Below are 16,244 nucleotides of genomic sequence, written 5' to 3'. Positions count from 1 at the left end.
TTAGAGCTTTTTCACAGCAGACATTTGACTTGCAGCAGGAAAAGCACAGGTGTCACTAATAAAATGTTCCATTGAAGTGTTCCAATGAGCCAGCATGGATAACATCAATGCCCTGAAACTGATAAATCTACATGGAAAGCAGCCAGTATTCATGTTGCAGATTCCACTTGTGCTTTCTCTGCTTTCTGCTGTGAAAAAGCAAATACATCATACTGAATGAGACTCCTTCCAGATTAGAGTCATCCAAAGCTACCATTCCTCCTACATTGGAGCAAATCCCTTTTCATCATCCACACTTTAAAGGGATGTTTCAGTGATTTAGTATTGCTCTTTCATAAAGTTTTAGGATTTGTGTTGGTTTAAAAACAGAATAGTCAAACTTTAACCAGCAAAGGGTGAGATGTCCAATTATGAGACAAGCTCTAAAACTTCTGGCTGCCATACTTCCCATAATGCAGTGGGAGTTCTAGACCACTTTTAATGCAGGGGCCAGGTTATTATTAATGCAAATTTGATATTGTCTTTTATTTGACTTACCAATGACCTGCCTGGTAAATGCCCATCTCTGTCAAACTGTACATCTCCAGATTTTACTTTTGCATTTATAAGCGCTATATAACGAGTTAATAAATGGTTTATAACATATAATGAGACACAGAGCATAAGGTGGACTGCTTGACTGAATTGTTCAGAGCTCCATGCCATATTTTTATCTGGAGCCTTAAACTCAAAATATGACAGCATAACAATACGTAAAAGATGACTGGTATCCAAAGGACTCACTCCCAACTGATTTTTCTACATAGTTTTACATAAAAGAATGATGTTTATTGTGATTGTATTTCTGTGTCAGTTATATATGTATATTTCATTGCTAATGCTGCCTGGAAATAATTCTGGAAAAAAAATTCTAAAAAGTTCCTGACTGATCCTTTAGTAGCTCAGATATGGGGGATCTTAGGACTGCATGAACAGTGCCTCACACCAGTACAATTCAAAGTCTACATATGCAACCCACCCAGTCCCTCCCACATAAGACCACCACATACAGGGGATATCTCACTGCACGTGCAAACGGGAGAAGCCCAAAAAATACAGTGAACAGAATAAGTTCACCCAACTTGTAGAGAAACTACAAGATGAAATCGGCATTCACAGGATATTTCACATTAAGTTGTGATATTCTTTAGCTAATATAACTGTTGTAAAGCAATCAACCAGAGAGACTGGCCTCTGTAGTTCAATTCTCTCCTTACAAAACAACTGAAAAACTGGTTTCTTTATCGGACAAATGGTCTTGAGGTCCACCTATCTGGTTTTTCAACAGCTTTGAACTCATCTCATGGCCTTCCTTGAGGGCTGGAGCAGCTTGGTTTAGTTGTTCTGGTCTGTCTGACAAAGGGGTCAAAGGTTATTGAACCAGAAAAATCAAGGAGGCTGTCCACATGTGATGCTAGAAACCATCCTTAAACAAAGACAAGGTTTATTATATCCCCCATATACCTCTAATGACCAACATACCCCCAAAAGATTGATTGATAGCAACTAAACTATGGCTGTTTGCTCCATTCTAATCACCCACAATGTCAAGACTTCGTCACACAGTAGATTTTATGCTTTTTCAAATTCCATCCATATATCAATGGGGTGGGCCATGGCATTAGGCTGAGCAATGAAACCCAGACATTCTTCTACCCAGCAATGCCCATCAGCTCCTCCTATGGGATCCCAAGGCGTTCCCAGGCCAGAAGAGATATAGTCCCTCCAGCATGTTCTGCCCTGGGGTCTCCTGCCAGAACATGTGCCCAGAACACGTCTAAAGGGAGGCGTTCAGTAGGCATCCTAACCAGGTGCCCAAACAACCTCAGCTGGCTCCTTTCAATGCAAAGGAGCACCGGTTCTACACCTAGCCTCCTCCCTTTTTTAAAATTCTACCTCTCTTGTATTACTTGATTTGACACTGTCTGCACCTCTTCATTTGATCTTTTTGCGAGGTGGATGAGTCATTGTGCTGTTAGAGGAAGTTGTTAGAAACAATAAAAAACCACGAGGACAGAAAGTTGAATGTCATCATCATATCTATTAAGGCCAGATCTGTTGCACATTTCCTCTAAAACTCACAGACAAGAAATTAAAAGACATCAACTAGTCAGAGTCAAACCTGCTCACAGAAATCATTTTGATAATCAGTTATGAAAATGATGATAAATAATAATCTGTTGCTGAAGTCAGTCAAAGGTGAGAGATGATGAAGGTACACAGTATATGAGCCCTGTGAGAAATGTCCCGTCAATCAGCCAAAAGTCCAGACCTGTTGCTTGTCCACAGAGAGCGGAGACGATGAGAAGAGTTCACGCCCTGCAGCACCACCGTGTGGCCGGGACAGTGTATTACATGGCTCAGCTAATCTCTGAGTGGCTGTCAGGTTTTTACATGTACAATATGATGAAGCAGCAGTAGTCACTGAAAGTGACGGGGGTGGGAGGGTGGGGTGGATTCCAAAACTCCAACAGTTTACTTTACTTCAGTCAAACAGAAACTGATGCAGTTTCTTTAACCGCCACACTCCGTAACCCCGACCACAACAAGACATACGAGGAAAAATGTATTTAAAAAACGACAAAAAACAAGAATTTGAAAGACAAAAACAAAAACAATGTAAAGGATTATTACATATAGGATGAAAGGCTTTAAAGGGGTACTCCAGTGATTTAGTATTGCACTTTCTTAAAGTGACAGATTAAAGAGAGAATAGTGAAAGTTGGTCACTTTTAATTCCAATATAACACTGAATCCAATACATTTGCATTTAATTACCTTAAATATATGAATATGTTTGCACTCAAGACTCATATTTTAGATTATTTAGCATCAAATTGGATATATTAGAACATTTAAGAGAAAAAAATCTGAGTTTCACAGTTGCAATTTTGACAGGGTTTGTTAAAAATCTATACTGTCCAAGCCTAAAAAATCAGACTAACCTAAGCGATACCTCCTCCAGAGCCACACAGAGCGTTCTGTTTTTAAGGTAAAATCAGTGGAGTGTCCCTTTAATTCCAATATCTGCAGGCTGGAGGAAAGACATTCATCCATCAGTGTGTTAGGACTAGTAGGCTATGGCTCATGTCGACTGGGCGCAGCACAAACACAATCTGAACTCATAATAATCACGCTTGTAAGTTGATTTGTTAACATGCTATAATGTGTGTTGTCCATTTCATTAGTAGCGGTACATTACTTTATTTTCTCATGAATTATCCTCCTCTCACTCATGATAGCATTCCTGTGCTTTCAGGATGTAACATAGAGGAGATGAGGAGAGAAACGATGTAAGGAGAACAAGCAGCGAAGGGCAGGTGGAGGCCGAAAACATGTCCACACCCTCATTACTGTCCTCTGTGTTGAGGTGCAGTTACGCAACATTTCATACCATTCTAGTGAGGAGATGAAGAAACAGTTTGTTTTCCCTCAGTATAAAAAATATGATCAGGATGTTGAAACAAGCACTGGGATCTGAGTCATGGACAAAAGGAGGTTGTGAAAGAAAACAATGATGAATTTCTGACCTTTGGGATCCAATCAGTGATATCATCCATGAGCTCCTCCTCTCTGATTGCAGGGATGCTTGTCAGCGATATTCAGCTTTGATGGGTTTTTTTTTTTCATTGGATTAAAATTCTGTACACTCTAGTTCCTCCATGGTAGAGGTCTTCAGGCAAACCTAGCACCCCCCTGAAAACCCAACAAGTCCAGTCATTCCAGGGCGCCTGGTCAACTTCACTGGGTCTGGGTCTGTAGAAATGCAAGAACTTTGATCGAAGTTCTGATTGGAGCTGCCAGGACCCGAGACCAGTCCACACACATCACACTACTGGCTTCGGATGATGTTTGATGATGATGATGATATTACAGTGAAAGATCATTGCGCTCACCCCTCGCTTCCCTGGAGTGATTAAACCAGCAATTTTGTAGAGAAAAAAACAGTTTTTTGAAGTTCATATTTTTTCTGCTGTAACGCAACTGAGAACATTTCCGTCTCCCTCTGTGTGCAGGCTCAGTGATTTAAACATTTGAATTCTACATAGTTTCCTTGTAATTCGCCCTGTTCATTTCAATAACAGTGTTGTTCATATTATGTAAATTACCTGATTAACCCTGACCTTTTTTATCACCTTCATATTTAATGACTCTTCCTCATTTTATGAGCTTTGCTTGGAAACACAATTTTAAACTGATTACATTTTAAGAGCAGCCAATGCAAACGATGCATTGCTACTAGAGTTGGGTTTCATTAAGGTGAGAAAATAAAGTCATTGTTTAAAGGAAAATACCAAACATTCTGTACTTTTAGCTTCATCTACAGTATGTGATGATTTCCTGCTTTCCACTGTTGTGTATTACTATAAGTGGAATATCTTTGTTGGTCATTCAAAACAAACACATTGGGTTCTGAAACTATGGCTGGCATCTTTCAATATGTTTTCATTTCATTTTTTTTGGGCATTATGGTTGGTGGGACTCCAAACTATGAGCAAAGTAAAGCCAATCTTAACATAGTTGAACTGAGTCTGCACACTGATTAAAACATCAGCTGAATTCACAGTATGTGCTTGTTACTGCTCTGACTTACCAAAGGATGAAGATACACTAAATGCCAAACTTCAAAACTCTGTTTTTACTCTGAGTGTGAACCAGTTTGCCTTCAGCTACTAATACTGTCATAGTACACCATCATAAGCTTGAATGAATACTCAACCTATACCAATTACATCTGACTTTGATGAACATGATAAAAAACAATCAAAGCTTCTTTTTCTGAACAGCTGAAAAAAACCCAGCAAATTTGACAAAAAAAAGAAGATGTGAACTCCGACTTACTGGTGCTTTCAATCACATCACACGATCTCCATCAGCTGATAGAGAGTAATCGGAGCGAAAAAAGAGCCGAGATGTATTTGAAAGCTGACGGACTGATATTTTTCAAGGTCAGATACGAACTACATTCAGATACAGACGTGGTTCAATCTCTGCTTATTTCTTCTCATCTCGGGTTCAGCTAGACGGCTTCGGGACCGGGTGCAGGTTTTTGTTCTCATGAAGACCTCTACTACATGGTGTGATTGACTGGAAAGAACTGTTAAACGAATGCATGTGTGTGTGTGTGAGTGTGTGTGTGTTTGACAGTATTCACAGTTGATTGGCACCATTGTTGCATCAGCTTCAGTGTGTGTAAATGTCAGAGCTGCTGCGGTTTTTTTTCTGAACCTGTGAGAGCAACATGTGGTCTCTGGCTTGTTTCTCCTGGACTGGTAGAATGGCAGTTGAGGTGAGATGTTCCTGCAGGTCCATCCAGTCATCCAGCTGGCTCTGCTCCAGCCCCCAACATCCCCCCCCACCCCCACCCCCCTTCTCCATCACCCTGCTGCGGCTGGGCATGACAACAAGGCACTAGCTAGACACTAATGCTGAGGGAGGAGGGGAGGCACCGGGTAAGAGGAGGGGGGGAGGGATAATCCGACAATCCCCCTTCTACCCCTGCCCCCCCCACCTCCAGGACCACGTCCACCTCCTCTTGTGTCCTGGCATACAATCAGCTGTCCTCTGCTGTCATAGCGCCCCCCTGCGTGTCTTTGACTGTCAGGGCCGTTGGGTGGGGGTGGGGGTGGGGGTGTGAGGCGAGTGTCTGCCTGTGGATCGGTCCGTCCGGACTGAGACTGAGCGTGGATGTGCAACTCAAACATAAACAGAAAAGTCTGTATCCCTGAAGATTGCTTAAATGAGATTTGGCACACCGTGGTACTACATTATTGGGTGGGGGGGGGGTTAAACTGATCACAGTGGTCACGGCGTCCAGCAGTCTTCCCTGGATCCGCACTTCATTTGGTTGCTAATGAAGGAGATCGCTCTCATCGAGGGGTACCTGTCACCCAAAAACCAACAGAGAAAAATCCAATGAATTATTCAAATCAACAAAAACTATTAAGAAAACTTTATTTATCTGTCACCTGATTTGGGAAAAGTTTACCTGTGCAAAAAAAGCTTTAATCAGATGGATGCTCTGGACATGATCTGTTTACTTCAAACCACTCGTCGATGCAGCTGGAAAAAAAAAAAAAAAAAAGGGAAGATGAGTTAAGTAGGTCTGTCACAATAATTATCGACTTATCGTACAATAACATAATTATCAACATCATCATGTCTATAAATGGACTTATCGTATGATACATGGACATGACCATGATCTTTTTTGTTGACCTCAGTATCACCACACTCCCCCTTACATTATTATACTATTATATTATTATTTCTGAGACAATATGTCATCCAACAGAAGTAGTTATTGTGACAAATCTAGAGATAAGTGAGAGACGTTTGACTGTAGACTACAAAGCAAAACAACAGATATTGGGTGTTTCTCATTTGACTTATTTGTGTCTTTTACTCGTGTCTTCGTCCTTCCCGTTCAATGAAAAGAGGAAACCATTCAACACATTTTTTAGATAAATATGATGTCCTTTAGCCTGAACTGCAAACTGATGACGTCGGCACAGCTGGATCAGCTGTCAGCCTGCAGGTGTTGACAGCTCTCGAGCATCTTTTGACACCTTTAAGTGTGACTCACTATTTGTAGAAGTCATTTTGTAGCTTACATGTTTTCCTGGTGAAACGGATCAGTGTCTGGATTTTTTTGGTTGACATGACTTTAAGTATTGACTGAGGGAATGACAAATAAAGGTGAATCATCACATTGATGCAAAATTCATAAAAATCCAGTATTATCACGAGGCATGTTCCTGCTCATTGATTTGCAACATTGCTCTAAATGTACCACCAGAGAGAGGAAAGTATCAGCTACCACGGTGTGAATGTAGCATCTCTCCACTTTGTTTCTCCTGCAGCAGACTTGTAACTCTCTATGTGGGAATATGAGCTGTTGTTTTCACTGACTTCTTCTGGTGTGATCATCTTGTGACTGTTTAGGACTAAATAGTGGATTATTATTGAGGACCGCATAGCTGGAACTAAATGACTTACATATATTACACAGACATATTTCACATTATAATACTGTGTGTGGACATAAAACATTGCAATATAATATTTCATCATCCGAACACACATAGTGTCTTATTTATAACCCTATTATAGGATGCAGGATTTTCGTATTGACTTCTTTATTAAGAATCAGGAAGTTGTGACTCAACTGAAGTTTGAACACTTGCTTGAGACGAGATGCATTTTCAAACCATTAGATGAGTTTAAATAAGTCAGATATAAACTAGATGTATTCAGTTTTGTATTATTTATGATAATGGGAAATGTATTATCAAAAATTGTTTTGAACATTGTTTCTGCCCTCTAAACAGCTGATCCATATCTTTGTCATATAGAATAAATGAAGTGACACTCTTTCTTACCCTTTATGATAGATGCAGAGGCAGGGCAGGCGAGCGATGGTGTCCCCCTGTACCAGCTCCTCCAGGCAGATTGCACATTCTCCTGCATCCTTGGTGAGGACGTCCTCTGGAAAGACAGCAGACACACCACAGGCTTATTAGAATGGATCACTACAGGACGCCTTTGTTCCAAAAGGGACATAAGAAACTCTCTGCCTTTGAAACTCTTCTATTCTAGTAAAAATGAGAAGTAGGACACTGTTTATAGATATAAAGATATTGCTCTTTTAATGACACAATTCTGAAGGTTCATTGAAGACCGATATAAGCTGCAGTGTTCAACATCCAATTCAATATTTAATAATAGTGGACCTTAAAATGAGATTATCTAAAGAGAAATTGCAGTGGAGCGAAGGGAGGAAGAAATACACAATCTATTGGCTACATTTTTATCTTAATTTCAACTTTAACATATCTTAGTTTTATTGTCATTTTTACTATTATTTAAAATATTCTTTTCCATGCAGGTTTAAGGCTTGATAGTCTAAAAAGGTTTAACTATCCTGCCTTTTATCACCTTCTTACTTATTGACCTAATTTACAGATTATTGTTGGTGATCATTCTGAGTTTACAGGACATTCATCTTTGTATTATCTTTTATTTTATTTGGGTATTCTGAATTTTTACATTTTTATCTTACCTCTGGTATTTCTCAAGAGTTATGATATTTTATTGAGACATTATTATTATTATTTTTCTTTTTTGTCTTGTTTGTTTTTTTTGCTAGTTTTTTACTATGTAAAGCAGTTTGTGTTACATTACTATGTATGAAAAGTGTTTCACAAAGTCAGTTAGAAAATATACCAATCATCAGATTTGTATCACTTTAAAATATCTTTACTGGCACCAGCCTCAAAAATCCAGCATTGACCGAGCTCTATGTGGTTTATTACTTTCTTTGTGTGTGTGTGTGTGTGTGTGTGTGTGTGTGTGTGTGTGTGTGTGTGTGTGTGTGTGTGTGTGTGTGTGTGTGTGTGTGTGTGTGTGTGTGTGTGTGTGTGTGTGTATGTATGTATGATTGAAGGTCAGAAGGTCATAAAAATCAAAGCAATTGATCTGGTTAGAAACATGAACGTGTGTTGCTGTCTTCTCACTAGTATCTGAAACATTTGTGCAAACTTCTCATTTTGTCCAGTGGGTGGTGCTAGAGGAAAGCTTACAGAGTTTTAAAGCAGTTTTTCCTTCTGGTGAATATGAATATAAAAAATCTGCCCAGCTGTTGAGACGCCCAATACCACGTCTGATAAATAAGTAACCATCACTTATTTACACCATGGAAATCTGTACAATACCTCTACCAACCCCTTAGTCTCAGTCGGTGTGTTAACTGTGAGTGTGTCAGTGCGTGTGTGTGTGTACACTGCACAGTATTCATCTCCCCCTGCTATGTAAAGCATCGGTCCGGCTCTAAAGTGGAAGTCAGCGTGCGCACCATTAAACCCATCACCTGCAGGAAAACACACAGAGTCATTAGAACTGGCCTTATGTAACAGTGGATTAACCCACATAGGCCTGGAAAAGCCAGTTATTATGGGCTGCAGCACATGGCATCCTGCTCAGCTGAGGGGGAAAACATCTTTAATGTACTGACAGTGCCGTCAGCCAGCCATTCACACACAGAGAGACAGAGACAGAGACAGAGACAGAGAGAAGAACGCTGACGTGTGTTGCAGATATTAGATTTTTTTATATTTAGTTATAGCTTCTGAGCATTATTGTTCTCCAAACCTCAACTACATAAACACTGAAAGATACAGTAAGACGGGAGGACTCATTTCTCTTTGTGGCATCTCATACATGTTCATTAATCATGTGAACCAAAAATGATGAGGTGTAATGGTCACAGTAGTTACAACCACACACTATAACACTTCACATTAGCAGCTAAGAGGCTATTCATGTCACATTGTCTAAAAAAGTAGTGTCCTCCATTCCTCACTGTGTACGTCCTGAGTGGAGACTGTAGAAGAATTAAAGGTAAATAACTCTGTCCCCAACCATAATGTGTTTTTATAGAAGTGTAGCTCCCACTCTCCAATCCGACCCCCCATCCCCCACCCACTGCCCCCCTTGCATTATTATACTATTATATTATTATAGTATCAGTGGTATAAAATGATCTTCAAATGACAATAATATCGTTTATCGCGATTATTTCTGAGACAATATATCGTCCAATAAAAGTATTGTTATCATGACAGACGTAGTAGGCGCACTAATTCAAATAAATGTATTCACTTTCTTTTTGAGAGTAAGATGAGAGGATGAATACTAATGTCATGTTTGTATTTTTAGTACCCAGCTGGAGGCAGGAAGTGGTAAACTAACTAACGGGAAACACTAGCCTGAGTGATGTGTTCATTAGTGAGTATGAGAGATGATGGTAGACGTATTTTTATGCTTTGGTCAGAGCCATGCTCGCATTAATACGAGTCAAATAATCACATTTCCTGTTCTTTCATGCAACCTTTGTCCTCATGGGTCAAAATTGACCTGAGGGTTAAAGAATAGATGACGTGTCAGATTTCGTCTACTGATGCATCCTTGGACGTGGAACCTGTTCAACCAAGTACTCAACCATGGCATAGTCAACATCTGATATCGTGTTTATACTTCTGCACTTAGAGAAAGTTGTCTCTGTCATTGTGATCCCTCACACAGCTCAATCATCATTTCCTTGCTGTCAGTCTCCTGGAAATCAATGAAGACATCTAACCAATAGTAACACATATTCATTATCAGCCTATCATCTTGCAGCTGTCTTTTTAAATATGTTTTCTCCCCCTCTCTGCATTGGTGCTGTTTTGCACGCCACACCATCTCAACCTTTATCAACCTCATCAGCCCCATCGGCCACCCAGCCACCAGCAGCACCAGTGTCTGGACTCCACTGGGGGGGGAGAATGGGATTTATCTTGCTGCTGCTGCTCAGGACTGAAATCCCTGTAGACTTCTGACAACACTTAATCATCAATTATTTTTGCTTCGCTTGTCTCTCCTGATTGAAGTATTCATAAACCAGATGTGAAGAGAATGTAGTCACAGTACACAGTGCTACTTTACTCATGACCATGCATTGCATTGAGTCATGTTGGTTGAAGGTGCAGGATGGACAGAGGGTCACTTTAATAACTAGTCAGTATATGATAGATGTATTTTTTTTTTTATCCTCATGTGTCTACTTGCCCGATCCCTGATCCCAGCTTTTAATAAGTTCACGCTTCAATAACATTTGATTCCCTCTATATTTTGGACATTTTTTTATTTAATCGTCTTAATTTTATTTGCCTCGTGTATAACAGAGCTTACCTTCCAGCTAACATTACGGGAATGTCATTACTCTGCATTTTACTGAAGAGTTTTACTGTCCACGATGTTCTGACTTTTATTGGAAGCTTCAAATGTACCATTAAACATTGTCTAAGAATATTATATATCTGTGTGTTCAGTCTAGAAATATTGATACCGCTACCTCTAAAACCAAAATACCAACTACAACAGCAGCTATTAGTTAAAAAATGTATGGCTGATCTTTGACCTCAGTAATGACCCAAGCAAGAAGGATCAGGGATCAGGGAGTGAGGTGGTGTATTTTACTGCCGTTGGTCGACCTCTGAGCTGTCACACTGTATAACACACAGACAGAGAGGGGGGGGGGGGGGCTGGGATGTTATGAACACATGACAGCTGCTGTTTTGTGTGTGTGTGTCCGTGTCATGAAGCGAGCGGATATATTTAGGGGTCAGACGTGCGCGTCTTTTCGAGGTCAGACCACACGCTTTTATTGACGTCAAATCGAGGAAATTTTCACCTGTATCATTTCCTGTCTCTGGCTGTGTTACTCTGATTGGCTTCTTCAGTCATTGTGAAATGATGTCAGTGACAGATAAGAGCAGGTTTTTGTTTTACAGCCCCTCTGTCTGAAGTCGGGGGGGTAAAAATCCATGTTTATATGTAGAACTGTTCTGAGAAAAGACAATTAATGATTAACTTACAAATAAGTTGATATCTATCAAGAGGAAATGTGTCATGTTGCCTGTAAATGATCATATTACTGGTATACCCCACATGCTGGTGTGTGTGTGTGTGTGTGTGTGTGTGTGTGTGTGTGCGTGTGCGTTAAAGTGGAAGGCTGTCCTTGGACGGCTAAAAGCAAACAACTGAGAGGTGCGTAAACATGCTGATTAAAGATCTTCAGGGTCATGTGAGTCTGTGTACGTGCGTGTGTGTGCGTGTGTATGTGTGCATGTGTGTGCGTGCGTGTATATCAGAAAGTGGGAAAGACTGAGAGGCTGATTATCTAGTTAGAATAGCCACAAACACCACAGAACAGCTGTGATCACTGGGCTCAGTGACCATGAAGTGGGAACACACGCGCGCACACACACACGCGCACACAGTGTCAGTTTCAGTGAACTCTTGTCTTGACACCACCTTCCCCAGTTTAAAAACAGTTTCAAGATGAGACTGGGTCTTATTGAAGGACTATGTAGCCACAAACACACACGACATATGACATATTTCAAAAGATAATACATAAATTAAAGCGTAATGAGCCAGACTCAGATTGTTTGTTGACTTCTAAACTCAGGACTGCTCTCATTAACATCTCTGCTGATATTTAAAATCCAACTGAAACTGGTTTACATTTTTTGTCTGCTGCAGCAACACATCCGTCCTGTGTTCTCCTCCGAGTATAAACTCGGAAACCACACACAAATTTATATTTTTTAGTTTCCTGATGTCTCCCTCCATTTAAAAACAAATTTTAAAAAATGACATTAAAAAAGTTGAAATATGTTGGACTGCAAATAGGATGACTAAATGTTAAGTTCAGTCTACCATTAAACAACATCTACGTCATCACATGACGTAAATGCATGTGTCAATGCAAAATGTAAAATTGCAGAGGTAATGCATTGAAATCAGAATGCGTTTGGCTCAATGGAATAAATAGGAACATTATTAATATCAGGTATAAATGCAAAGACCTGTAATTGAATATCCATTTATGCAGATGTTGCAACCAGATGAAGATTACAAGGAGTTACAAAGGAGTTTTGATCCTCGTGGGAAGCATGAATGTCCTCAGCAAATATGATAGAAATCCAGCTGTCTGCTTTGGAGACGCTCTGTCGTGGACCAAAGTGTCGGTCATTGTTCAGCCGCAGTTAGACGAAATGTCAGGAAATGTCATCATGCTTCAAATGGCTGAGAACCAAATTTAGATAGCTGAGATATCTTGCCAATAGTGGGACAAAAAACATTTCCATATATTACAGGACACAATGTCAAACTATTAAAACTAGCAAGTTTGTGAGCTTGTGGCCCCTGGAGTTCACATCTGTCAGACAATCTGAGGAATAACATGTATCTATGAAGATGCAAGTTGTTTTTCACTGCCTTTACTTCCATACTGTACATACTGTACATACTGCAGTCATGTGATGATTATAGTTTGATCATCACATGACTGGTGGACAGGAAGTCACAGAAGATTCTGGCCCAGATGAACAGGAAGTCAATTTACCCAAAGAGGAACTTGATTTGTTCCAAGAAACAGCTGAAAGTGAAAAAAATGTGGAAGAAAGTAGATTTACATATATTTGAGTGTGTGTGTGTGTGTGTGTGTGTTCAGAGAGAAACTGACTTTTACCATAATAAGTTCAACATGTTATTTTGTCAGTACCAAGACATGTGACCAACACAACAGAGATGCACTTGTTTACTGTTCTCATTTTCCTTGATGCGTTGCAGTCAGTAGGAAGGTTGTTAAACTTCACTGCTGTCATGTTTCTGTGCTGACACGAGTAAAAAGTAGGTCATGCATGCTGAGAAAGAAAGGCAGGATGAGGTGATTTGTAATGAATAATCGCAGAACAGACAGAATCCCCACAAGTTTCATCAGATTTTAACCACAGTGAGGTTAGGCTTATGATGGATTTGTGTTTTTTTAAACCGACACATATTCCTGCTTCCCTGCATACCTGGATTAAAAAGTCATTTAGGAACATTCAAAGAATTAAAATACAAATACTAGGCTGATTAAGCCTATCGCCACCAGGTAAATCTCTAAATCTGTATTTCACAGTATACAAGGTTTTCAATCTGGCGTTGGGTTCCTGCTCTGCCTGTTAGCTCTCTGCTAGCTTGAATCATGACTTATTTATTTAACCATTTGGATCTTCTAGACTTACCAAACATTATCGGACCAAATGGATCACATTCTTACAGTGAGATGAGTCGTTTCGAGGGGGTGTTGTGATGTGATGTTCAAAACAATTTATCTACTGTTTTACAGTTTTTGTAATGACTTTCACTGCCAGAAGGGGGAGATAAATGTCCTACACTCCAACTTTAAGTTTAGTTGGTAAGTACACATATTCAATATATTTAGTTCATATGTAATTCTTAATTTGCAAAATAATTCTTACGATTTTTAACAATTCTTCAACTGACAAAAAAACACACTCTTTGTCGTGTAGTTTGTGTGTCGAATGATATATTAGCATATTAGGTCGGTAATATTAGGTAGACCTAATATGCTAATATATCCTTCAATTAGTTTCAATCTGTGCTTATTAGCTGGCCATGCTAGCTCCAACAGTTAAACCATTGACTGTTTATAAACATGGACGTTATGACAGCTCCCTAAAAGTGAAGCCAAAACATGTGAATCGCCCTCTGGTGGCTGGCTGCAGTACAGGTCATAAATCCTGCCCCTTCCATGTGAGCGGATGGGATGAGTCAAGCTAAAAAAATGACGTCAACAAAATATTTTCCCAAAGATGGTTTCTATCATTTTAATTTGTTCTTACCACGCTGCCGTTTGTCCAACTCCTCATTTTTCTGATGAGTTTGTTTTTAATTAGTTATTTTACTATATAAAAATTGGATGTGATATCATGATTGACAGCAGCAATAGCCTCTGCCAAACCTCCGTCAGGTAGTGAGATGGCTGAGGGTGCGTGTCTGATTCTACTGCGCAAATGTCTCTGGCTCCAAATGATGTCATACCAGAAAGGAAATAGTTTGGCTTCACTTTCGCATAATGGCAGGAAGTGGAGGTGCGTCCATATTTATATACAGTCAATGATGCAACCTAAGCCCCCAGTGGCCAGAGTGGAACTAGACCATGAAGTCCAGTTCTCTTAAACCATCCATGGCATAACCAATAAGGGAAATCAAGTATATCCCCAGTTTTAGAGTGGGGAGAAAACTACTATCTAAAAAGTAACTGCATAAAAGAAATAACAATAACTATATTTGACATAACACAGTCCCTCAAAGTTTATCTTCAACAGTATCACTATATCAAATGCTTGTTTTATTGATATCACAGCATTATGTTAAAAGAGAAATATCAACAAAAGTATTGTTATCATCATTTTTAAACTCTTCGAAATCCACAGTGCAATTAAAACCAGAGGAACGATTCTGCAGATGTGAGGTGATCTGACTCAGCAGTCTCTAAAACCTGATCGTTTCCAACACAGTGTATAAATGTAATGTGGGGTTCTCTTTAAATGTCCTTCGTGACACTTCAATCGCAGGAAGAACTAAAAGCACTTTACAGAGCTATAAAAACGTCCTCCAATCACATTAACCATTAAATATGACACGAGGGATCATTTTACAACTAAAAGAAGCGTCCACAGTGCAATATTATACTTGTGAAGTTTGGAGATGACACAAGATTTGACAGTGACGCACACTGCAAACACCAGACGGCTCTGGCTTTCTAGTTTTATGAGGAAGTTAGTCATTTTTTGAACATTGATGATCATCTCCAGGATGATTATGAACGTTAGTGGGAGGAGAGTGTCACTGTCCATTTGTATCATTTTATGGGATTTGTTAATGCATTTCTACTCATGAGTTTCAGTATGACAGCACTGTTAGTTATTTGATTTATTAGTTTATATTCTAGTTTGATTTAGAGCTATTATTTATAATCAGGCATTGTTGGTCAGACTCATACTGTCTTGCCTTCTTCATATTCTATGTGTAGAGTGAATTAAAAAGCAAAACAGTTCCGTCTCACCATTATATGTCACTCTGGGTTTGGTTAAACACAAGACCAGGTGCAGATCCATCTCATCTGAGGACACAAACTTGGAGCACACAGGGCACTTGAAGCCTGGAGGGAAGAAAGAGAGAGACAAAGCAATGAATAGAAGAATAATCAGGGGACAATAAGATATGATCAACAGTTTCAAAGGCTGAAAGAACAATAAAAAGGCTGAACACTGAGTTGTCAAGTTCATTTCTATTCTCCTGTCTCCTCAGCACTGCTTGCTTAGTGTTTGGTACTGCGTTCCTATTGGTCACCAGTACATTAAAGGAGGTGCTTTTCTTTCCTGTTTCCATTTAACGCAAGTAGCTACTGCTGGTAACTACTTAGATCTTCTAGTTTATTTCCAACAAATCTGAGAAGGAAACACTGAGCAATATATTTAAAACTTGACCTTTTCTTATTTTATTGATTCTCTTTAAAGTTTTTGGCCACTTGGGGGCAGCAGAAACAAGCAAGTAATCACAACAATGACATATTATCACGTTATGCAGATGATACAGTGAACTTGTTTGCAAACCGTTCACACATCCAGTAGACATGGAGCGCCATTCACTCTCCTTTAAGCTCTGTTTTGATTCCCACCAACTCCTGAGAAAAAACATCTGTATCAGCAGCTGGTTGCTAACTTTGTCTGTGTGCTGTTTGGTGCTAGGTAGCTGGTGTATTATAGCTTTTTGGATAAAATCTGCTGCCTGATGCAGCTGGG

At 39.6% G+C, this 16,244-nt stretch overlaps 1 protein-coding gene across 2 annotated transcripts in view; it reads right to left on the bottom strand.

Annotated features, from left to right (window-relative positions):
* Positions 1–4,482: 4,482 nt before the first annotated feature.
* The window catches only part of znrf2b (zinc and ring finger 2b), a 35,800-nt gene continuing 24,038 nt past the window's right edge, over positions 4,483–16,244 (bottom strand). Inside the window, exons 2-5 of one of the 2 annotated variants that reach the window (XM_062422304.1) lie at positions 15,506–15,601; positions 7,422–7,527; positions 6,029–6,102; positions 4,483–5,923 (exon numbers count right to left, since the gene is read on the bottom strand). In XM_062422304.1, coding sequence (XP_062278288.1) covers positions 6,045–6,102; positions 7,422–7,527; positions 15,506–15,601 — 260 coding nt within the window. In that variant the 3' untranslated portion in view covers positions 4,483–5,923; positions 6,029–6,044. Of the gene's footprint in view, positions 5,929–6,028; positions 6,103–7,421; positions 7,528–15,505; positions 15,602–16,244 lie in introns of both variants that reach the window. The other variant, XM_062422305.1, reaches the window with a different exon arrangement.

Source organism: Scomber scombrus, chromosome 7 (assembly GCF_963691925.1).
Source record: "Scomber scombrus chromosome 7, fScoSco1.1, whole genome shotgun sequence".
In the NCBI taxonomy this organism is placed as follows: domain Eukaryota; kingdom Metazoa; phylum Chordata; class Actinopteri; order Scombriformes; family Scombridae; genus Scomber; species Scomber scombrus.
This window is presented reverse-complemented; position numbering and strand designations above follow the sequence as displayed.